The sequence below is a fragment of the Apium graveolens genome, chromosome 1 (assembly GCF_009905375.1).
Source record: "Apium graveolens cultivar Ventura chromosome 1, ASM990537v1, whole genome shotgun sequence".
Taxonomy (NCBI): Eukaryota; Viridiplantae; Streptophyta; class Magnoliopsida; order Apiales; family Apiaceae; genus Apium; species Apium graveolens.
Genome location: NC_133647.1, coordinates 9770813 through 9795701, shown reverse-complemented (window position 1 = coordinate 9795701; position 24889 = coordinate 9770813). Strand labels below are relative to the sequence as shown.

Here is a 24889-nt window from a genome sequence, read left to right as displayed (position 1 = left end):
GAGTTGAGTTAAATCCTCAAATATACAAATAGGCTATGACATATGCCTTACGATCTCCCCCTATTTATTTGTTAGACAATAACACACAAATACCTAGAGGATAACTCAACTAACAAATAAGAAAAAGATATAAACATAAATGCAAGTAAATAGTAGAAAAGTTCTGGATAACATTTAACCTTTTCCAGATTCCAAATAGATGTTCCTCTAGACTGAACATATCTTCAAGTAGTTTCATTTTCTTTTTGTACAACCACATTTCCTGTTGAGAAGCACATATCTCTCTTGATTCTCCCCCTATGAGAATCAACTGATTAAAGAAGATCACCTTCCTTTACCACCTCTCTCGTACAATAGGATCCGCAGATAAAAACCAATGGTACTCCCCTAACAGCTTCTTCCCTTAGTAGAAAATCACCTTGTGTTTACCACCTCTCCCGTACAATAGGATCCGTAGTTACAAACAACAATGGTGTGGTGTAATGTACATGTTGGATCTTTTTCTTCCTCCCTGCTATTTCTCCCCCTTAGTTGAGGAATCCTCCAAACTATTACTTAAGCTTTTATCTCCCCCTTAAAGAAGGAATGTATGCCGTCGTCTGAAGGAGTTCTCATATTTCACTTGGTTGGAAAAGAAATAACAAGTAGCTTCTCTTTCTTCCTCACTGTGAGTGTGTGATTCTGTTTAGTGTACCTCACATGTGTTTCACACTTCTCTCCACTCGTGTTTACACTCATTCTCACAAGTATATCACTCTTCTCTCATAGCTCCATAATCCAGCTGTACCTGCAAGGAAAATCACCTTAGCCATCCTTAAGGAGGTCACAGGTGGTGCAATGGGAGTTCGCAAATCCCCATCCTTGTTAAACTCGTCAGATGAATCTGAGTCATAATCTACAAGTTGCTAGTTTCCCTTTTAGGGTTCCAGATTTGAATTCTGGGAAGGTAAACAATGATCCAACGAATTTAGCATAAAGATCAAAGTTCCCTTCTAATGTCTGTGAAGACATTTCCTTGTGACTCATCAGGTAATATCTGAATCATTGTCAACAAGTTGCCGATCTGCACCTATGTCAGATCCACTATCCGCAGATGCATCTAGGGGATTTAAGCCTGGGGAGGTAGACACTGACCACTGACATATGGCTCTTGGATCAGTATCCTCTCCTAACACCTGTAAAGGCAATTGGTCCATTAACGAACCTTGAACAATCGAATCTGACCTTAAAATGGTCGAAACTTTTGTTTCCATCAACTCGTCCTTTGTGTGTGTAACCTTTCCTTGTGCATCAAGAATTGTTTATATTTGAGGTGGTGACACTACATCGGATACCCTGGCCGACAGGCAAATTTCAATAGACACACCCTTTTGAGAGAATGAATCTAGTAACTGTTTTTGAGCCTTTTCAGCCATTACATCTTTTTGAGAAGATGTATGGGGGCTAGCAGTTGTCTCGGTTTAAATACTACTCATCTATGTAGGAGACATAGCTGTTAGGTTGACTTCAGAACCTTCCTTATGTGGTGCACTAAGGCACTATCTCCCTCACGCTCACTCATACTTCTTTTTAGTGGTAAGAGAGTGTTGGTTGGTTCTGTTTCTGTGTTTGTCTTTACAGACTGGGATAGATGTTGTGGGTTTTCAACCTCATGATTGTCAATGAAAGAAAGTCATTGGAGGCTGAACCTGTATCACAGAACATATGGCAATAGAGAGATAAAATGTACTTAAGATCTATAATGAATGAAAATTATACATTTAATCTTTTGAGAGAGATGATGTACAATAGTGATTTCAAAGGATTTTACATGAAATAAGAAATCACTAATGTAGAAAGAAGTTTGATTTACTCCTAAAACTCACTGCACATATAAAACAATATGTTTGTGCCTAGTGATAAGAGAGTTATTAATATGACGACTCTACTAGTTCGTATTAAACTGTAACTTCAGTTAGAGTGTCATACCATGTTCTTGACAATTGCTTGAGTAGTACACTAGTTCATACCAACCTGAAGTGAGGTTGTGAAGAAGAGATTGCATAGTTCAATAGATTTGCAGCTGCAAAGTCCATGAACTGTGGTGCACTGACTTCCTCTTTTGACTCACCAACCAGGAGTACACTTGTACACATCTTACTAGAGTCCAATTCCAAGTGTAATGTGCATCAGGTGCATGATATGTCGTAATATTCTCAAGTCTCGTCACTGGTGCTATATGTTAGATACTGCTTCATGATAATAACCTAGCACAATATACAAATTTTCAATGATAACATTACCAGCTTACAAACAACCATATCCCTCAGATAAACCTTTGCTGTTATCTCCAAAGGTAACCAGGGGGCCAGCTTTCTCAACCATATTTGATAGCAGGGCTCTATCTCCGGTCATATGTCTTGATGATCCACTGTCAAGAATCCACACTACCGGTTACACCTGTTTAATACCTTGCACTACAAATGGATTAGACCTTCTTCGAAACCCAAACTTGGTTGGGCCCGGCATATTTGTAGAATTGTCCTTTGTCAGGCAAAACAACATTTTTAACTTTAATTGTCTCAACTTTCTCAATGACTGAACATTTGACCTTGTAAACAGCCTTAACAAATTTATGTTTAAGCTTAGGCACAAATGTCTCCTTTCTAGCCTTAGAAGGACTAGCAGTCTTAGACCTATCATGCTTCTTGTTATTCACATGCTGACGAGGAGTAGTCTTATCATTAGAAACATGCTTACCATTAAAATAAGCATACATCATATTAAAAGCACAAGACATACAATTAGAAACACCACATGCTTTATGAGAGATATTAACAGCAGGCAATTTATGCATGGTAGACATGTCATTTTTGTTATCCAACTCATGTGTGTCTGAGTTAGTCTCAGTTGCTTTCACAACTTTGACTGGAACTTTCGACACACTTGTCTTGGAAACAACCTTCTCATTAGCATGATCTTCAACACGTATTTCTTCCTGAATAATAGAAGAGGTCGCATCAAATGGTTCAGCAATTGATGCTTTATAGAGGGGTTCATCAACACCCTTAAGCACATGTGGTACTTCCCTACCTTTAGCACAGACATGAGGAGGGGAGTTTATGCCTAATTCTCCAATAACAACATTGTAATCATAACCTATTCCAGATGTTTGATTAACAGCTTGCTTACTGTAGAACTCTTTATCCTTCGAACAAGAATTGAAGTAGGCTCTAACCTTAGTCTCAAGACCGGTGATCTTGTCTTTGAGAATAGTTTTGAGTTTTCTATAACAGTCAACTCTATTCTCTAGAAAAGATACTTGTTCTTTTAACTTGTCTTGATTAATGTGCACAAGTCTTAATTCATTGACCTCTTTCTCAAGGTCTTTGATCTGTAAACTTAACAGTTCATTATCACGACGAGCACAATCTAAGTTACCTCCTAGATGATAAACTAATTCAGCATCAGTATATTTTACCTCTTTTCTTGACGATGAAGCTTTTCCATCAATAACCATAAGAGCAAGATTCCCTTCTTCTTCATCTTCACTATCAGTATCATCCCAGCTTCTTCCCTTTGCCAGATAAGCCCTTTCAGAGTTACTCTTCTGATTTGAATCATAAAAGTTCTTCCTTACTTGCTTTGGCTTCCTACATTATGTGGCAAAGTGTCCCAACTCATTGCAGTTATAGCATCTGATGGTGCTTCGATCAACCATCCCTGTTTTGTATCCACCACTGCTGGTGTTAGAGGATGAAGATCCACCTTTCTGGAATTTGTTGTAGTTGGACTTGTACTTGAACTTGGAATTTCTCTTGAATCTGACATTGGAGAATCTTTTGACAATTTGGGCCATTGACTCATCTTCCAATTGCTCCAGCTCTTCCAAGGAATAAAAATCATCACTGGATTGATTTGTAGTAGGAGGATCATATTCTGCTACTAACATATTTTCCTCAGCCTTGGAAAACTGTACCATTCTCTCCGACTGTTGAGATTGTTGTTGTTATTGACCTTCAGCTACAAGAGCAGTAGATGTGCTGACCATTCTATCTTTCCCGTAGACTTCCTTCTGCTGAATCTGCTCCAACTCATAGGTTTTTAACACACCATAGAGTCTATCCAAAGAAATCTCACTCAGATCTCTAGCTTCTCTAATGGCAGTGATTCTATGTTCAAGATGAGTTGGTAGTGTTAAAAGGAACTTTTTGTTGACCTCCCTGATTGAATAATATTTTCCATTTATGTTCAGGTCGTTGATCAATGCCTTGTACCTCTCAAACACTTCAGTAATTCCTTCTCCTGGATTGGATTTAAAGTGTTCATACTCAGAGGTTAGGATCTCCAACTTGTTCTCCCTAACTTCCTCTGTGCCTTCATTAATCACCTCAATAGTTTCCCACATGTGTTTGGAATTTTTACAGTTCATCACATGTCTGTTCATCAAGGGATCAAGGGAATCAATTAATATTAATTGAAGGCTGGCATCCAAAGAGGCTTCTTCCTTTTCAGCAGGAGTAAAATCTTCAGGCTCTTTTGGATAGGTTCTAGCTTTGGTAATCACAACATCATCTACTATCACCTCTGGTTCAATAACCATTGGAGTTTTTAGACCCTTCTTTAACAAGTTCAGATATTTGGGATTTGAAACTTGTAAAAATAAGAGCATCTTCTTCTTCCACATAATATAATTTTCTTTATCAAATGGTGGAATTTTAACGGTTCCAACTTTTTGTGAAGTCATTATGAATTTTTGAATAAATAAAAATTCAAGGAGTTGAAAAATCATAAAAGTCTAGGATCTTGATTTGTTCGTTAATCAGAAGGCTCTGATACCAATTGTTAGGTCCCAATGTGTTTGTAGAAGGGGGGTTGAATACAAACAATACCGAATAATCGAATTAAATGTGGAATAAAAAGTGTAACAAAATTCAAGTTTAATAAAAAGTCTAGGATCTTGATTTGTTCGTTAATCAGAAGGCTCTGATACCAATTGTTAGGTCCCAATGTGTTTGTAGAAGGGGGGTTGAATACAAACAATACCGAATAATCGAATTAAATGCGGAATAAAGAAGTGAAACAAAATTCAAGTTAAATAAGAATATTATTAAACTTGAAAGGTGTTACAACAACTGTATCGATTACAAGGGATTAATCTCAAATTAATTATCACAAATCTAGAATAAATTCGACATGAACTTTTTCTATTTTTGTAATAAAAAGATTCAAATGCTAAACGCAATTTGAGATTAAGTTCTAGGGATTTTGATCCGCTAGATAGTTACACAAGAACAAGAGAATGATTTCTAATTGATTGGATTTAACTTTACAAACTAGAAATTATGATCTTGAAGTATGCAGATGAAGGATGAAATATTGTCTTCTTTTTCTTTTCTGCTGTGTTCTTGTTTTTGACTTGTGTTATGTGTGTATATTTGTCTTCTGCTTCTTCTTTTCTTTTTAAATCAATCAACAGACTCTGATTGAACTGGCAAGACAATCCTGAGCTCAGCAAGACAATCGGTAGGACTATTGATTGTACTAGCAAGACAATCTGATTGAACTACAATGACTTCCGGTATGACAATCAGTTGAACTAGCAAGACTATCTCCTTCCCAGTAGAACTTTCAGTAGGACAATTGAAATAACTTGGCATGACAATCGGTATGACAATCCTGGTTTTCATGCTAGTTCATTTTCAATTGTCTTGCTGATTTAAGACTATTTTTAATCCAATTAAACTTCTGAAAATTCTTAATATTAATTCTGAATTAATTAATCAATTAATTCAATTAATAAATAAATTAATCTTTGTAGATATAATTTATTTTATTAATTAAATTATATGACTTAATTAATTAATAGAGAATTAATACTAATCCTGAGCAGCAACCATTCTTCTGAAAATCTTCTGAAAATCACTGAAAATTATAAATCAATTCCACCACTTCAATGTTGACACTCGATGTACTGTCTGGTTCATGAGTGACTAACTTCCGTGACGTTTCTTCATGTCTTCACTTTGATAATTGATTTTCTTCATATTAAATCCTTGTAACTCTTTGATACCCTGACGAGATCTCTGTCACTTGATTAAATCCACAATCTTGATTTGAATCACTGAGGCTTGATCAATTTCTTGAACTTCTTCCAGTGAATTAACTCCTCAAGTCTGTAGATGAACCTTGTTTCTGAATCCTTTGACAGATGTTACTTTGCGAGATCTCTTTGATGGTAGTTCCACTATTTACTTATTACATTCTTATTTGAGTTGAGTTAAATCCTCGAATATACAAATAGGCTATGACATATTCCTTACAAAATGCTCATATTGCTGAATTAGTAACTGCATCTTATTTTTCCTAACTTGTTCAGTGCCATCACAGATAATCTGAAATATATCCCAAACTTCCTTGGCAGTTTTGCAATTGATGATGTTGTCAAACATATCACCATCAACTCCACTGAACAGAATATTCATGGTCTTCTTGTCTTTTCTAACTTGTTCAATATCAGGATTTGACCATTCATGCCTTGGCTTGGGAACTGATGGCTCATTTCTAGTTGCAGCTCTCATTGGTACATGAGGACCTCTCTCTATGCAATCAACATAGGCCTCATCTTGAGAAAGTAAATAGAGATGCATCTTTACCTTCCAGTGATGGTAATTATCTTTGTCCAGAAAAGGAAAATTGACTCCAACATCCTTCTTGTTCATCTTGCTATTTGTTGTGATCTTTAAACTCTTTGTCCTTCAAGAGCTTGCTCTGATACCAATTGTTAGTCCCTAACAATGCAACAAGAATTACAGAAGGGGGGTTGAATGGAATTCTTGAAACTTTTTCTGAATTATAAAATATTTTAACTTTAAATATATATGTCATTGGTTTGATTTACAAAGTGCGGAATGACAAGTTAAATAGGAATCAAAACATAAAGTAATAAAAATACAAGTCTTTAAAACTTTCTAGTGGATTTGAATGTATCCACCAGATATATATATATATACATATATATCAAGAGAACTCTGTGAAGCTTGATTAGCTCACAGCTGCTTATAAATGAGAACAACTAAACTTCACAGAGAAATGCTAAAGGATTCAGCTTACAATTGTTTCTCTGAGAAAAATACTTGCTTAGTCTTGTTGTTGTTCTACTTGCTACTCTTGGTTTTTACATCACCAAGATTACACAGTAATAAGACAAGATAATAAAATAAAACCTATCAAGTATAATACTATGCTGCTTCATTACTCTATTCCAACATCTTTGAATATCTTCATAATAGCATGGAAATTGAAATGCTTCTTTGTTTTCAAAAACCCAGTTGAATAGGCTTTCACATTCCTTTTGCATACACTCGACGCATGTGACTGTGTTGTCACTGTCAACAGATGTTTGAATTGATCATCCATCGGGTACATGATCATCCGTCGGGTTGCCTTATTGATCATCCTTCAGGTAGCTTTGTTGATCATCCGTCGGGTAGCTATTTGGAGCTTTACTTCATTTCATTTATGCAGAATTACAAGATATCATCTATGTACAATTAATCAACCTATTCTGCATATCTAATTAAAGTGAACATGACTTATATACTACTACAGAATCTATACAAAGGTGTTTGCAGAAATGTGCTACATGACTTATTGTTACATACGCTACTCACTCGATGGATGTCAAATCATCATCCGTCGGGACTGTATTGAGTCATCCGCCGGGACTATATTTGCTTATCCGCCGAGTGCTACATAATTCAATAAGTTGAATCTACTAAGGTGTTTTTTTTAATGAAATCATCAAGTTCACAACATATTCCCAACAAAGTTAGTATTGTATAGACCATATCAGTTTGATTTGAACTTATTTCATAAAAGTAGAGAGAATATAATTGACAATGATGGAGGGTATGTTTTGTACCCATTGGACGATAGAAGTGCTTGGCATCCCTCGTTTAAATATGTGGTGTTTTTTTATACAAGTAATGAATTTAAAGAAGTTGAAGTTGGTTCAAGCTCGAAGTCGATAGTGGTTAACAAATATGTGGTTGGATTTGTCTCACAAAATGTTAATTTTGGAGTAGAGCTTAGGTACAAAGTTCCAATAAAATTGTTGCCTTTAAAAGTACCATCATGGCGAGATAAACAACAAATCGGCATAATTCTTATTCTAGATGAGAACTCGAGGTTGACTTCTTTTGAAGTGGAACAGTCGGATATAGGAGGATTTTCGGTGCATAATGAGGGTGCAATAAGATGCGAAAAGAGCGAATGTTTGATCAAGCTGAGAACTACATGATCACGCTACTGAAAATGCATGATGACATGATCACGTTAAATCCTGCTTGATCATGCCAAAACACCAGGAGTTTTTATGATGTGAGGTTTAGAGATTTTGCATGATCATGCTAAAATCCTGCATGATCATGCTGCTTTTAATTATTATTTATTTTTAATTAGAATTTGTTTTGTTTTATTTTATTTATTTTTGGTTTTCAATTCTTATATAAATAATCGTATGATGTAACATATTGAAAATCTTTTATTGATATTAAAACCCTTGAGAATTTTCTCTTCTTCTTCTGAATTCAAGAAACCTCCTTGTTGATATAAGGATTGCCTTGTGAATTTAAGGTTTTTAAGAATTTCTAGTGTAAGAGTCCTTGCGATAATTAACATTGTTTCTCTTACGCTTTCGTAATGCGTCAGTTGACATCAGAGCAGGCTTTTTCTAGTTTCATTATCTGATTCATTATGGGTAAACCTATTATCAAAGAATATTTTCAAGAGGTTACGACGGCTTTAACCGCGGCTCTGAAGGTTATCATGCATCGAGTGAGTGCGTTGTCGAATCAAGTTAAAATCAATAACAAGCAATGTAGAGATGAAATAGAAAATCGGAATCCAATCCCTCGAAACGAGAAATATCAGGTTGGTGATAATTCTTTCTTGGGGTCAAATACAAGTAATCGGTGTCATAACAATGATTATATGGAAGAAACTGATACATCATTATTATTTGGGACTTTGGGGGTTGAAGAGTTTCTGAATTGGCAGAGTGATGTCGATATATTTTTGGTGTCATGGAAGTTGTGAAAATAAGAAAATTAAGATGGTGGTAGTCCGATTGATAAGTGTTGCTTCTTTATAGTGAGATAAACGTGTTATCAAGTGAGAGAAACAAATAAAAAGACCCGTTAGAACATGAAAAATCAATATAGTAAAAGTTTTCTATATGTAAATGCTATATATCCAAAATATTTTTAACAAAACTTCCACGTAATAATAGGTGTCATCTTTTTTATTTGTGTGATTATCATATTAATACTCCAGTGATAATTAATCATTTGGAAACGATTTCGGAAATGATTCTTGGAAACATTACATCTCCCGAATACTTGTATATTATGAATCTGCAGCTGCAAACATTGATTCGGGCCTACAACACATTACTTTTGTCTGGATTAATAAAGCATGATTCTTGCTGCAATGAGCAAGCCTATGCATATATTACAAAGCTAAGACAGGAGGAATAATTATTTGAAAATTGGAAAGTTAATAATCTATTATTTCATATAATATGCGCATGATAATTGATAAAACCAAAACTGGACGATAGCCGGAAGCCTCGAAAGAACCAACTAAATCTTAGTTAAACATTGGAATATCCAACACTCAATCCAAAAATATGATATAATTTCCAAAATTTTAGCTTAATCACATGATCCAAATCCTCCGTGCACTGGTATATAAGAAAAGTTAGAGATAGGTAATCACAATCTGAAAGTTGAGAGGATACAAAATGACATCAATTTACTACTGCTGCTGTACCATGTATGGGACTCTTCTGATACTTATAGTTGCATTCAACAAATCATATGGACATCAAGCAGTGAATAAGGTAAGTGGCAGCAGCTTGTTTATATTCGGCGACTCGACGGTTGATGCCGGAAACAATAATTATATCAATACCATTCCTGAAAACAAAGCAAATTACAAGCCATATGGTCAGAATGGTTACTTTGAACAACCCACGGGACGATTCTCAGAAGGCAGGATATTAGTGGATTATATAGGTAATCAATGTTTTTAATCAGCTGCGGTAGTAGGGTTAGCATTGTGTAGGATATATGAAACTTTTCTATGTTTCAAGTATGATGCCCGTTTGGAAAATCTTAAAATAAGTAACTATGAAGGTCCTTAAGCAAAACTTGAAATTAATTTATACGTTTTACTGTTTTATGAATGATGCAGCTGAGTATGCTCAACTACCGCTAATTCCTCCATTTCTACAACCATCTGTTGAATACGTGAATGGAGTGAATTTTGCGTCGGCTGGAGCAGGAGTTCTTTGTGAAACCAACCAGGGCTTGGTAAAAAATATATCAAGCCTTATTATTATGCAAGTTAAACTATTTTAATTTCATACACAATGATAACATAATAGTGCATCATGTCATCGTATAGGTTATTGATCTCAAAACACAACTAAATAACTTCGAGCAAGTGAGAAAATCATTGATGGAAAATCTGGGAGAAGTAGAAGCCAGCAAAGTTGTATCAGAAGCTGTTTACAGTTTTAGTATCGGAAGCAACGATTACATGGGCGGTTATCTTGGTAACCCTGATATGCAACAAAGATATGAGCCACAGGAATTCATAGGAATGGTGATTGGAAATTTGACACAAGCCATACAAGTAAGTTTGAATTTTTTCTTAATCTTGGTTTATAAAATATGCTCTCGTTAGTATATGTAGATTACAAGACTTGGTCAGCAAGTTTATTATCTTATTTCCTAATAACGGAAATAAATCATATTTTCGGATCAATTTAGTAAACATTGACTCTGGTTTCGGAAATCCAGGAATTGTATATGAAAGGTGGGAGGAAATTTGCATTCTTAAGTTTGTCATCATTAGGTTGTTTACCAGTGCTTAGAGCACTTAATCCTAGAGCCCAAGAAGGAGGAGGAGGGTGTTTTGAAGAAGCTACAGCTCTGGCCATGGCTCATAACCATGCATTAAGCTCTGTCCTTGCGAACCTTGAACTTCTGTTGAAAGATTTTTATTACTGCAACTCCAAATTTTCCATTTGGCTTGATGACAGAATCAACAACCCCTTTAACCATGGTATTAAACTCCTTCACTGTCTATACAATAGCTTCATATTGTTTACTCTCAAACTTCTTTAGATAATGCCTTTTACCTCCTAATATTTATTATTTAATTTTGAGATATTTGTCTTTATTTCTATTTATTGTTTTTATATTTGGTTTAATTAAACATATTTTTATGATAATGAGTACTTGATTAAAATAGGGGTGAAAAACTAAAATGCCCACCATTTGGGATAAATACCCAAAATATTGGGAATGTCCGCCCAAAATACTCGGTGAACACGTATTCTACACATGCCTATTCACTTTTTAAAAAAATAACAAAGGACACGCATTACAAGAATGCCTATTCACTTTTATCTTTCAGTAAATATGCATTTTTGTAATGTGTATTTCTTCAAATTTTTAAAAAAAATAAGTGATGCGGAGATACATATTTTATATTTTGTGGGTATTTTGAGCGGAAGTATCGTTCAGTAGGCATTTTGGGCTGTTGGAACCGAAAAATAGTGTATTTTGAGCATTTTTTCTTAAAATAGTTACAAGTATTTTGATTAAAATAATAATTAGTATTGTTATAATTAGTTCAGGTTAAAATCAATATACTTAAAATAAGCTGGAGTACTAGAGGAAATATTGAAATATTTGCTGGTAGTGAGTGTAGCTTGATCACCTATATTTTGATTAAATTTAGATTTATAAAAATATTTAACATAAGAAATTCTTATTAAAAATTTAATATTCACAATATAATTAAATAAGTATACTTAAAACTAAATTTATATAATGGCCTCGAAAAAAAACAAAATAATATACATAGTATTCACCGGGTCAAAAAACAATACTACTATTGAACAGGTCTAAAAAAATTAACTTAGAAGATATTCATTAATACGTATACTGAGTTACCGACCTAGAATGATTGAAAATAATAAATATTATTCCTCAGGTAAAATTCTTAATTACCCACAATCTCACATGGTAAGCCCAAAAAACTAACCGGCAGAGCGCAACCCCCAAAATACGCGCTTGCTGACTACGCATGGCTGTCATGCGTGTTGTTTTCTAAAAATACGCGCTTGCTGACTATCTGACGAGTTGCCTTGTTCTGTGCCCAATTTTGATAACACTAGGTTACGTGGAATGATAATGAAACTGTGAGCTCCCTGACTCTAATGGAAGGGTCCATTCTAAAATAGCTTACCTTTCATCCATTATTAAAATTCAAAATGGACTATTTTAATTTTAGTTGGAGAACACGTATTTTATATTTGTGGGTAGGGTGAGTAGCAAACCGTAAAAACCGCCTGCACCGCACCAATCCGCACCGCAAAACGTGGTTTTTAATTTTCGTGGTGCGGTTGCGGTTGCGGTTGCGGTTTGAATTTTTAATAAACCCCGCAGTGCGGTGCGGGTTGTGGTTTTAAATTTCTGAAATACGGTTCAAACCGTACCGCACCGCAATATTTAATATATATATATATAATAGTTATATTTCATAATTCTATTTTTTAAGTTTGATTCCATTTAACATATTATGAGTGCGTGCTTAGTGATCATCTTGTTTCTACAAGATTAATTGTTGCGTGGTCATCATCTTATTTGTGTTTCTTCAAAAATAATGAGACACATAGTACAAAGCCAAAACCACCTATTTAATAGTGAACTCATTTAATTGCCGAGCCAAGCTTCTACGTTAAACTTACAATGTGAAATTCCTAATTTGTATTATTGAATAATATTGGAGACTTTGTTATATTATTCAAAAATTTAATTAATTTAAGTTTTGTATTTATTTAAAATTTTCGAACTTGTAATGTACAAACCGCACCACACCGCACCGCATTTTTGTGGTGTGGTTTATGCGATTTTTGAGGGTACGCGGTGCGGTTGCGGTTTGGAAATTTGATCAAACCGCATGTGCGATTTGGTTTGCAGTTTAAGAAAAAAACCGCACCACTCGCACCGCGCTCACCCCTAGTTGTGGGCGTATATCACTGCTTTCTTGACAAGCATTTCTTGACAAGCCTAAATGCACTAACTGAGGTAGATTGAATTTGCCTTCTGAGCTGTGTTAAACATACTAGTGGTCACGCGCTCAATCACACGGAGTAATTAGAACTTAGACGCGTAAAATTAAAAATGAGAAAGCAGCTCATTATTTATAGATAGAATAATGCAAACAATGCGTGTCGACAATCCCCGTATTTAAAAGGTGATATTTAAAAATACTCATTTTTTGGGTGCAATGACCGAAAATACTCATTTTCAAAACACATGGCTGAAAATACCGTTTTGATTACGTATTTTGTAATTGGGTAAGTGTAATACGCATTTGAGAATTGAGTATCTAAGAAAATTACTAAAAATACGCACTTGAGTGTGGGTATTACCTTTGGGATACGCATTTGTCAAATGCGTATATTAAAAAAAATAAAAAAAATAAATTGGATACCAATTTGACAAATGCGTATCTAGTACAAGACAGGATACCCAAATACAAATGTGTATCCAAAACGGCATTTTCAGTCATCCACTTCCAGAATGTGTATTTTCAGCCATTTGCACCAGAAAATGGTTATTTTTAACATTCTTTCTATTTAAGACAAAGCTTCATATTTAAGATAATTTGTAACTAATTCGTATTCATCGGAAAATTATATAATTAGTCCAAACACAAATATAAAATATAAAAAAGTAGATAGAGAGGTAAATCTCTTTATAATAATAAGGATAAAAAAATATTGTTTTGGGATTGGAGATAAATGTTATTTTAACTCTTTCGAGGATTGTTTGATTAAAAATATGCTTTAATTGTTCTCTAATTAGATTTAATATTTAATTATAATATCTCCAAAAAATTTATATACAAACTTCTTATCGAATATATTTATTTATATTATTTATACTATAATATATTATCAAATAGTTGAAATAAATTAATGTATCATTTAGCAAGGTTAAAATTTTAATTATATATATATATAAAATAAAATAAAAATGATCCATTAATAATGGGGTGAGTGACCAAAATACCCACCATTTGGGAAATTTGCCCAAAATGGCCACCGGCGGGAAAAGTGCCCAAAGTACCGACGAAATACGCATTATCATCTTGCGTATTCTGATTTTCAAAAAATTTACAAAGAATACGCATGTCAGACATGCGTATTCACTGTCAGAATACGCATGTCGGACATGCGTATTCTTTGTAAACTTTTTGAAAATCAGAATACACATCTCTAAAATACGCATTTCGTCGGTATTTTGGGCACTTTTCCCACCGGTGGGTATTTTGGGCAGTTGAAGCTGGAAAGTGGTGTATTTTGGGCATTCTTTCTAGTGAATACTTAGGTCTCCCATGAATGGACTTGGGTGAAAAACCAAAATACCCACCATTTGGGGAGATTTGCCCAAAATACCCACCGGCGGGAAAACCGCCCAAAATACCCACTGAATACGCATTACCATCATGCGTATTCTATTTTTTTTAAAAAAAATACAAAAAATACGCATGTGAGACATGCGTATTCACTTAGAGAATACGCATGTGAGACATGCGTATTCACTTAGAGAATACGCATGTCTCATATTCTTTGTATTTTTTTAAAAAAATAGAATACGCATATGTAACATGCGTATTTAATGGGTATTTTGGGCAGTTTTCCTGCTGGTGGGTATTTTGGGCAGTTTTCCTGCTGGTGGGTATTTTGGGCATTTGAAACTGGAAAGTGGTGTATTTTGGACATTCTTTCTTAATAATGATCACAATAGTGGATCTAGCACCATGAAACAACAAAATGAGGATAATCGGCTCGTCATTGAAGGGATTAATACAAAATTAATGTACCCATTATAATTGTAATTAAATCTTCGGAATATTGTATTGATTTGACCCAAAATATAATTTAAATATATATAAATAAAATATAAAATAGTATAAAAAGTAAACCACATTATAACATTAAAAATATCATAAAATTTTATTTAATAAAATAAAAAAATAACAATATTATGATTATCAATATCTATCCAATTATTTTTCCTTTCAATACAAATTATCTTATTTTACTAATATTTTTTTGTAATTTAGATCCATCCAAAAAAATCTAAAAATAGGAAATAAATTTCTAGGAATTATTAAAAAATTTATGTTTTATTATAAAAAAATACTTTCTAACAACATTTGTATTTTGCTTTCGTATTATTTAATTTTAATAGTTTTGTATGTTATAATTGACCCAAATTAATAGCTAATTAATTTTTTTAAAATATAAATGTTCTAAAGTTTTTTTTACATTTAAAATTTTGTACCACAACAAGTTTAAGGAGTTTGGTATTTAATGCTTGTAATAATAATTGATAATTTATTTTAATTTTATAAATTTTTACTTCAGTTTAAGATATATATTATTTTTATCAATGAAATATATTAAATTGGGTGAATACAATTAATGAGTTCTAATGGTGACATTTTTTGCATCATATTAAAAAAAATCATAAGAAAAATAATAATATGTAATATTTAATAATTAAATACGCTAAACGTAAGATAAAATTGAATTTTCAGCAACAAAAGAATGTCGCTATTAAATTTTTCGTCAAAAATAACAACTCGTTATGATGTTATAATATTTTAAATTTATGTTATTGTCTAAATTTTAGTAAGATCTATTAAATATTTTAAGAAAATTATGTTACCTAATATTAATTGATTAATATAGAAAATGTGTTCTAAATTTAAACAATGATATGAATAAATGGAATTTAGTAGTGATTAAACTTAATTTTATGTAAGATTACGTTGTAAATATACTTTTTTTTTTGCTAAATAGTAAATATACTTTTAACTATGATAACATAAAAATAAAATATAATTTTTAGAATTTATGTTAATTAAAAATTTAAAATGGTGGGCTCATCAAAATTTGGTATGACCACACTACAAATCTTGTTTAATTAGATTCATGTTTTGATATTCGAAAGTTAAATTTGACTATAAGTTAAGTATTTTTTTCATAATTTAAACTTTTTAAAATTTGATCTCGTAGTAAATCATATTTTTAAATTATTTATTTCATTTTTCAGTATTTTGTTTTCCAATACCTGCTAATTCTTATTCTTCAATTAATTAAATTATTAAAAAGAAAAAAAATTGAGTTATTCTAGCACCGGGCAACTAGTATTTTAGTATAATATAATAGCACAAATAATAAAAGACAAATTATTTGTCTATCTAAAATATAAACTACATCCACATATCTGTCTTAAAAATCAATGGACAATACAATATTTTAATTGTTTGTCCATCCAAAATATAAACAATATCGAAATGTTTAAGTTTAAATCAATGTACATTTGTTTATCTAAAATATAAATTACACCGGCATGCTTGTTTTTAAATTAATGTGTAAAACAATAGTTTGTGTGGTGTAAAATTATTGTAGGTGTTTTAAAATTTTCTAGTCATAAGATGGAAAGCCGAACTTAATATGTATATGTATTCTGTGTGCTATTAAGATAATACTAACTTGAAATAATTTTTTTGTTTCTATTCCGAAAAAGTACCTTTTTTTGCCACAAAAGAAGATGATTTTATTACTTCAAATCATTACAGAAAATAGAAAGAAATTTCGGGTGGATATTTTCCTTTCTCCGCTTACGATCAGCTAGAGAAGAACTATAACTCGCTAGATAATGAGCTACATTATTCGCAGATCGTTTCACAAATCTTAACATCCCGTTTTGATCTTGCAAACCTATGAATAGTTGTCTACACTCGTTTACCAATCTCCCCAGGTAAGAAAGAGTAACAAAGGAGTTGCGAATCCACTGGACGACCGCTAGACAATCTGTTTCAATGACTACAATTTTCTGCTGCTCTTTCTTTACCCAACTAAGGGCTTCACGAATCCCCATTGCCCCTGCCAACTCTGGAAATACATTACTTTCATAGCACCTGGACATAGAATTAACCAAAACTCCATTGTGAACCCTAACAACTTGTGCGTGACTGCATCTGTTTAGATTGCTGAAAAGCGCGGCATCGATATTGACCTTAACTCTGTCATATATTGGTGTTTGTCAAGTTAATCGACCATCGTCTAGAGTCATTAATCCTAAAGAGACATCGATAGTTTTATCTTGGACGAAATGCCACTGGTTAAGAACAGACAATGCCGAAAGTACCACTTCTGAAGCATCCAAACACTTTTGATCTCACACTAAGTTGTTTCAATTTTTCCACAACATCCAACATACAATTACTGAAGTTAGAATTGATTCCTTGGTAGCATGTTTTAGAACTCTGTGAATCCAATCACCAAAGGTTTGAAAATCATTCGATATCACTAGTAGCGCAACTGAATGCCAACAGCTCTCTACAAACGGACACAAAACTAGTGTGTGCAATATTGACTATGAGCATCATTACAAACTGGACACACATTGTTAACTTGAACCTGTTTAATACACAGAAGGTCTTTAGTAGGCAAACAATTATTTACAGCTCTCCACAAAAAGTTTTTAACCTTTGGCGGTATTTTTAGATTCCACAATTTCCTCCAGAATCCTGAATTATCCTCCTGTGTACCTCTCTTTGCGCTTTGAAGAATAGCATAAACACTTTTAACCAAATACACCCCCAATTTCTCATGCCTCCAATACCAATTATCTTCAACCGCTTCACCCAGAGGAATACAAAAAATAAGATCGGCGTCTCTGTCATTAAACAAATCACTGATCAAGTCCATATCCCATTGTCTATCACCTGTAATCATAAGAGATGAGACTTTTTGATTTATAAAAGCCTCACTGTTAGTCTGAACATACAGATTATGAACATCTGGAAGCCAAGGGATGTCCTTAATGAACATCGATTGACCATCTCCTACATGACAAGAGCTTCCCTGTTTAATTAAATTATGAGCTTCAAACACACTTCTTCAGATGTAACTAGGATTGTTACCAATCATTGCCGTTAAAAATGAATCCGAGGGATAATATCTGGCCTTAAAAACTCGAGACACTAGTTTATTTGGATGAACTAATAGCCTCCAAGCCTGTTTTACAAGCAGGGCAACATTAAAATATCTAACATGTCTAAACCCCATTCCACCATCACTTTTTCTTAAACTCATTCTTTCCCATTACATCCAGTGGCTTGACTTATCTTTGTACAGGTTTGTTCTCCACTAAAACTTACACATAGCTCGTTCCAAATCTCTACAGATCTCAACTGGAAGAAGAAAGATACTCATAGTGTAATTAGGCAGAGTTTGCGCAACTGATTTGATCAAAATTTTCTTACCTCCCCTTGATAAGTTTTTCTTATCCCAACCTTGAAGTTTTTCTTGCAATTTCTCGTTGATATACCCAAAATATGCAGTTTTTTCTTGTGCAAAAAGCTGGGAAGGCCCAAATACATACTATTCTCACCCGCCTCTTTGAAGCCTAATTGCTGACACAAATCCTCCTTGAGAGAGTTACAAACATTCCTACTAAAAATAATAGAAGATTTACCAATATTGACTTGCTGTCCCGATGCTTTTTCGAAAACATTAAACATTGTTTGAATATTACGGGCACAATCAATATTTACTTTATAGAACATGTAGCAATCGTCTGCAAAGAACATGTAGGTAATTGAGGAGGCAGTGCGGGCAACTTTGATTCCTCGTAACATACCTCGATTTTCGTAGTTGTGAATAAGAGAAGTGAGACATTCAATGCAAATCAAAAATAAGTACGAAGCAATAGGGTCACCTTGCCTTATACCTCGTGAAGGAGTAATTGAACCAAATACTCTCCCAGCATGATCAATTTGATAAGTTACTGAGGATATCATGCCATATACAATCTCACAATTTTTGAATCAAAACTCATCTTTGTGAACACAGCTGCTAAGAATCCCCATTGGACACGATCATATGCCTTACTCATATCGACTATAAGAGCCATCCAGCCTTGTTTACCAGTAGATTTTCTCTTCATAAAATGTATTAACTCATGAGCTATCATAACATTGTCAGTGATGAGTCTCCCAGGTATAAATGCACTTTGATTATCAGAAATGATTGAATCAATAATGCACTTAAGCCGGTTTGCCAATACCTTAGAGATGATCTTGTAAACCATGTTACAAAGAGAGATTGGACAAATCTCAGTCATGAATCGTGGATTCTTTTTCTTAGGAATTAAGGCTATGTTGGTATGTACCAGCTGTTCATTCACTATTTCAGTATCAAAAAAGTGTTTAACTACATTCATCACGTCTTTACCAACCAAACTCCCGAATTTCTAATACAAACCAGGAATCATGACATCTGGTCGGGGACTCTTGTCCAGGTGCATGTGAAATAGTGCAATCTTAACTTCAAACTCTGTCACAGGGCACAAAAGAAGTTCATTTTGCATAACAGTAACCTTATTTTCAATACTCTGAATAACTTCACTCCAGTCTATGTTTGAGGCCTTAAACAGGGTTGAGAAATACTTCGTTATAACGCTCTCCGGTCCAGAATTCCACTCCACTTCTTGACATTCAGAATTTCTGAGACTTTTGATTTGATTAATAGCTCGCCTATTCTTCATTGACGCATGAAAATACTTGTTGTTTTGGTCCCCTTCCCTAAGCCACAATTGTTTTTATCTTTGTCGCCAAAAAAATTCTTGCTGAGTATAAATCTCTGACAACTTTTTTTGCTCCTCCTTTAGAATTGCTGTCGAATTACGGTCACGTCTACCCTTCAAAAATTTTATAGTTTTCTTGCACTGGTGAATCCTGTTTTTAAAACTTCTTGTTATTTCACGACCCCAGCTTGAAAGAATTTCAGAGAACTCTTCAATTTTTTCATAGAAAGATCGACCCATACCGCTGCTCCACACTTCCTCAACTATTTTCTGACATATGGGCTCTCTTAACCAAGCATTTTCAAATCTGAATTTTCGCATTTGAATTACTATGTTAGCCTTATGCATTTATAACAGGATAGGACAGTGGTCTGAAGTTGAAACTTCAAGATTTATCAGCTTGGCATATGGAAAAATGTTCAGAAATCCAATAGAAAGTAATGCTCGATCTAATCTAACTTCTATCCATTCGGCATATCCGGCTCCCCTTTCCCAAGTAAACGGATAGCCGCTCAAGTCTAAATCTGTTAAGCTACAATCTTCAATAACCTCACGAAACCCCTGAATTAACCATTGAGGATAAGGTCGACCGCCTTGTTTATCAGACTGAGAAAGCATATTATTCATGTCACCCATTAAACACTAAGGAATTGTGTTAATGTTGGACAATTTGCGGATCATCTCCCATGTTTCTCATCTCTTTCGTTTGTCAGGTTCTCCGTACAAACCGGTTAGCTTAAATTCATCTCCGGCCTTTTTCATAGTGATGTCTATATGTTTTTTTTTAAAAGATTTCAACATTACCTCATTCTGATATTTCCACAATAAAGTGATTCCACCACTCTGCCCTTGAGTTTCCACTACAATGTTACCTTCAAACCTTACTTCCTGCTGGAACTTCTCTACTGTTATTTGCTTACATAATATTTCACTTAAGAAAATAAAATCGGGTTTCTTCTGGAGAACAGCCTCCTTAAGAATCATGGCAATTTCAGCTTAAAATACTCATGATGAATGGCGAGCACCCCCCATGGATACTCGTCGCATACACGTTTTTTGGCCCAGCCCAACACTTCATTGTTAACCTCTGTTAATTCTCCACTTTCAGATTCCATAAAAATGTTTTTGTTTAGGCCCTTATTACTTCCAGTATACAGCCCATCATTTGTCCTTCTTTTTTTAGTTTCGATAAACGTTGTGTCTCCACTGTTTAATTGCTCCGTTAATAACTGAGACTCTGTTATGGTATTATTTCCAAATATATTTCCCGCTCCTGAGATCAAGTTTTGATTATTGAGTATCCCTGTATTTTCTCCCTGCCTAACTATCTCCATATTTTTTGGAGGAGATTTTGGATCTTGATTAACATCGTCATTGTCACCTTGGTTACCATGCTTTTTCGTTCCCGAACTAGGAACACCGATATCAATCCCATTACGAAGCCATTTTGCACCTATTGGCTTGATTTCTAAACGGAGCTCGCATCCAGGCGCCATAAGGCTTTATAATATCACCTTCTGCTACTTTGAAGAGCTTACTGCAAAATTTCTCTGAATGCCCAACTATACCGCAGATAAAATAAAATGTTGGCACGTTTTCATACTTGAAGTTCACCCAAAACCAATCTTCACTTGTCATTTTGATTTTCATTCATCGTTTCAATGGTACACGTAGATTGATAGAGACTCGTATTCTCATGTAGTCTCTCCAGACTCCTACAAAATTACTAGGACAGCTATCGATAAATTCACCGATATAATTATCAATACCTTTAAGAATTTTCTCAGACATAAAACCAGTTTTCAGATCATGCACTTGCACCCATAATTCCATGGAACTTAAGTCAACACATCTTGGATTATCCCCTTCTTTGAGGCATGCCATAACCAGTGCACGTCTATTAAAAGACCATGGGCATCCTTCCATTACTCGCTTAACGTCCACTTCATGATAGAACTGGAATAGATAGAGGTTTGAGTCTAACTTTTCATTAATACACCTCTTACAGGTTTTCGAAGTGCAACCATGGTATGCTGCATTGCCATGATGTCCACCCTCCCTTTAGAAATGAATCTACCAACTACGCACAATTTGGGGTCGACGCCTTGCCTCTATAGTCCATTATCAATTCCTATCGCAACCTCTACTTGAAGTCCTCCCTCCTCCTCATCCTTCAAAGAAATAGCACTCATATTCTATATTAACGCATTCGGAATATCCATGATAGTAATGAAAGAAGAAAAAAGATAAACAGTACTTTCAAAAGCAAAGACTTATAACATATCAAACCATATCAGATGATAAGACTGAAGTTCATTGTACTCATAATGTTCTTTATTAATTTAGATGGACTGTACATTAAAGTACATTAATAATTCACAATTTTTCTTTAAATCTCAAATATTTTAAAAAATGCAATAAATGATAAAATTATCACAAACGCGAACAATTTTGGTACCATGGTTAATTGGTATCAGAGTATATACATCTAATGATGTATAGTAAAAAAAAGTAGTTTTAGTAAGGTAGTACATACATTATTTATATTATTTAGTGTAGAACAACTTCCAAGTTTGCTACAAATTCATTATTTGTATATTTTTATTATTATTTATATAAAATAAATGAATGTTTCTGATATTATAAATATTATATGTTTTTACATTTTTTTTAATTTTTTATTTCGTGTACTTTTGTTCGTTGTCATGTTTCTATATTGAAACAATAAACATGACACTATATATATACTTGTGCATGTACCAACAATTTAATATTCGTACTGTTTTCTTGTCATGTTCACATGTCACTGTACCAGATTATCTTAAGTATAATTTAATGTCCCATTATTTTTGTCCTAATTTGATATGTTAGATTTATCAAATTTTGATCTCAAATAAAAAAAATTAAAATATCATACTTTATAAATTTATAAAAAGATAATTAACTAAATTAAAAATTAAATAATTTAGAAAAAAATAGCTTTTTGAAATACATTAAAGTTTTGAACAAATGAAAACTCTACTATTATTGTTTAGTAGCTAACTTTTTAGAATAGCTTTTAAATCCCAAAAAACTAATTTTCAAAAAGGTACTTTGGAGGTGATTTTTCAACTCACCTATACAAAAAATTAATTGGAACATCTATTTAGCAAACAGTTTTGTTCAAAACTGCCAAATTTAAACTGCTAGTCAAAACGACTTACTCCGTCAGCTAGTCAAAATAGCTAATTTAACTGAAACAACTAATTGTTTAATTGAAACCGCAATAGCTAACGGTTAACGTATAATTGTTAAATAGGTCAATGTTATTTCAAAATGTTGAGGTAGCAAAATATTAATATGCTTCTCTAAGATATTTTTATAAAATGTTCACATTTAAATTTTATTCTTGAATCTATTACTATATTTTTTAATATAACTTTTTAATTTTTAATATGTCGAACCTATGTAGGTATATAAAGAGTCGGTTTGAATCTCATCATATCATACTTTATTATTATACGTTCAATCTAATTTTCATAAGATTGTGCCCAAATTTGTTTGTGAAGGATTCAAGGATGGCGTAAATGCTTGTTGTGGAATAGGACCTTACGGGGGTGTCTTTACATGTGGTGGAACAAAAAATTTGACTGATTTTATATTATGTGAAAGCCCGAGTGACTATGTGTGGTGGGATTCTTTTCACCCTACAGAAAAGTTACATGAACAACTAGCAATGGAATTATGGCACGGTTCCTCAGATGTCGGACCATACAATCTCAAACAATTATTCTCCGATAACTTCAAGGAGATTACAATAGCTGATGTCGTCGATGATCTGAAATACGAGCAATTTTTTTAAATTTTAGCACTTTATTTATAACCGGGAGAATGTTTATTTTTCACTTATACGCAACAACTGAAGAATGCACTTTATGTTCCTAATATTTGCAAGAACCTTATGCCTGGTTCGTTGTTGAATAATTGAATAACCTTATGTCTGGTTCGTTGTTGAATAAGCATGGATTTCGCTTTATGATAGAAGAAAAAATAATTATGTTTATGAATGGAATGTTTGTGTCAAGTGCTATGTAATTGATGACCTTTTAAACTCAATGTTATGTTCGTTAAGGATGATAATGAAATGAATAATTCTTCTGCGTACTTACTTGAGTCTCCTAATTTATGGCATGTTAGATTATGATATGTAAATTATGACACTTTACGAAGGTTTAGTGTAAAATAATATATACTGAAACTCACTATAAATTCAAAACATAAGTGTGAGACTTGTATTGATGAAAAATTAACAAGATCATCTTTTAAAGGTGTGAAAACCAACACCAGAGTGCTAGACTTGATACATAAGGATATATGTGATTTAAAATTCATATCAACAAGAGGAGAAAATAAGTATTTTATTGCATTTATAGATGACTGTGCAAAATATTGTTATGTATATTTGCTGAAAAGTAAAGACGAAACTATAGATAAATTTTAAATCTATAAGGATGAAGTTGAGACACAACAAAGTGAGAAAATAAAAACTACGTAATGATCGTGGAGTGAATAGGTTGAACTTTAATAGGAATTTTGTTCACAACAAGGTATAATCCATAATGTCACTGCACCGTACACCCTTTAGTCAAATGGAGTGACTGAGAGGAAGAATTGCACTCCTAAAAAGATGATGAATGCAATATTGCTAAATTCTGAACTTCCGCATTCGATGTGGGGGGGAAGCCATCTTAAATGCAAATAATATTTTAAATATTACGATGCGAAAGAATAAGGATGTAAGTCCTTATGAAATGTGAAAGAAAAAGTAACCAATTTACCAACTCCTAAAAATATGGGGGTGCCTTACAAAGATTCTGATCCCTTATACCTAAGACAGTAAAAAATATTTCAAAGACTATGGATTGTATTTTCATCGGATATCCTCCACATAGTACTGTATATCAGTTTCTTATTCATGCATCTAATATTCCTGATATTCAAAAAAATATCATTATGGAATTGAGGAATGACAAATATTCAGAGATGATATTTCCCCACAATCCTGAAAATAAACGCCTTACGATGTCTAGACGGACTCAGGATTCTATAGATGACAATAATGAGAGTGAAGAAAGTGAGGACATAAATTTGAGGTACTGAGAATGAGTAAAAGATATTAT

The 24889-nt window shown here is 33.5% G+C and overlaps 1 protein-coding gene across 1 annotated transcript; it reads left to right on the top strand.

The window, feature by feature from the left end:
• The first annotated feature begins 9814 nt into the window (after positions 1-9814).
• On the top strand, positions 9815-23571 carry LOC141706571 (GDSL esterase/lipase 5-like). The gene is made up of 5 exons (XM_074509364.1): positions 9815-10058; positions 10237-10355; positions 10450-10680; positions 10848-11112; positions 23279-23571. The coding sequence occupies exons 1-5, from the start codon at positions 9815-9817 to the stop codon at positions 23569-23571; spliced, it is 1152 nt and encodes a 383-aa protein (XP_074365465.1).
• The last annotated feature ends 1318 nt before the right edge of the window (positions 23572-24889 follow it).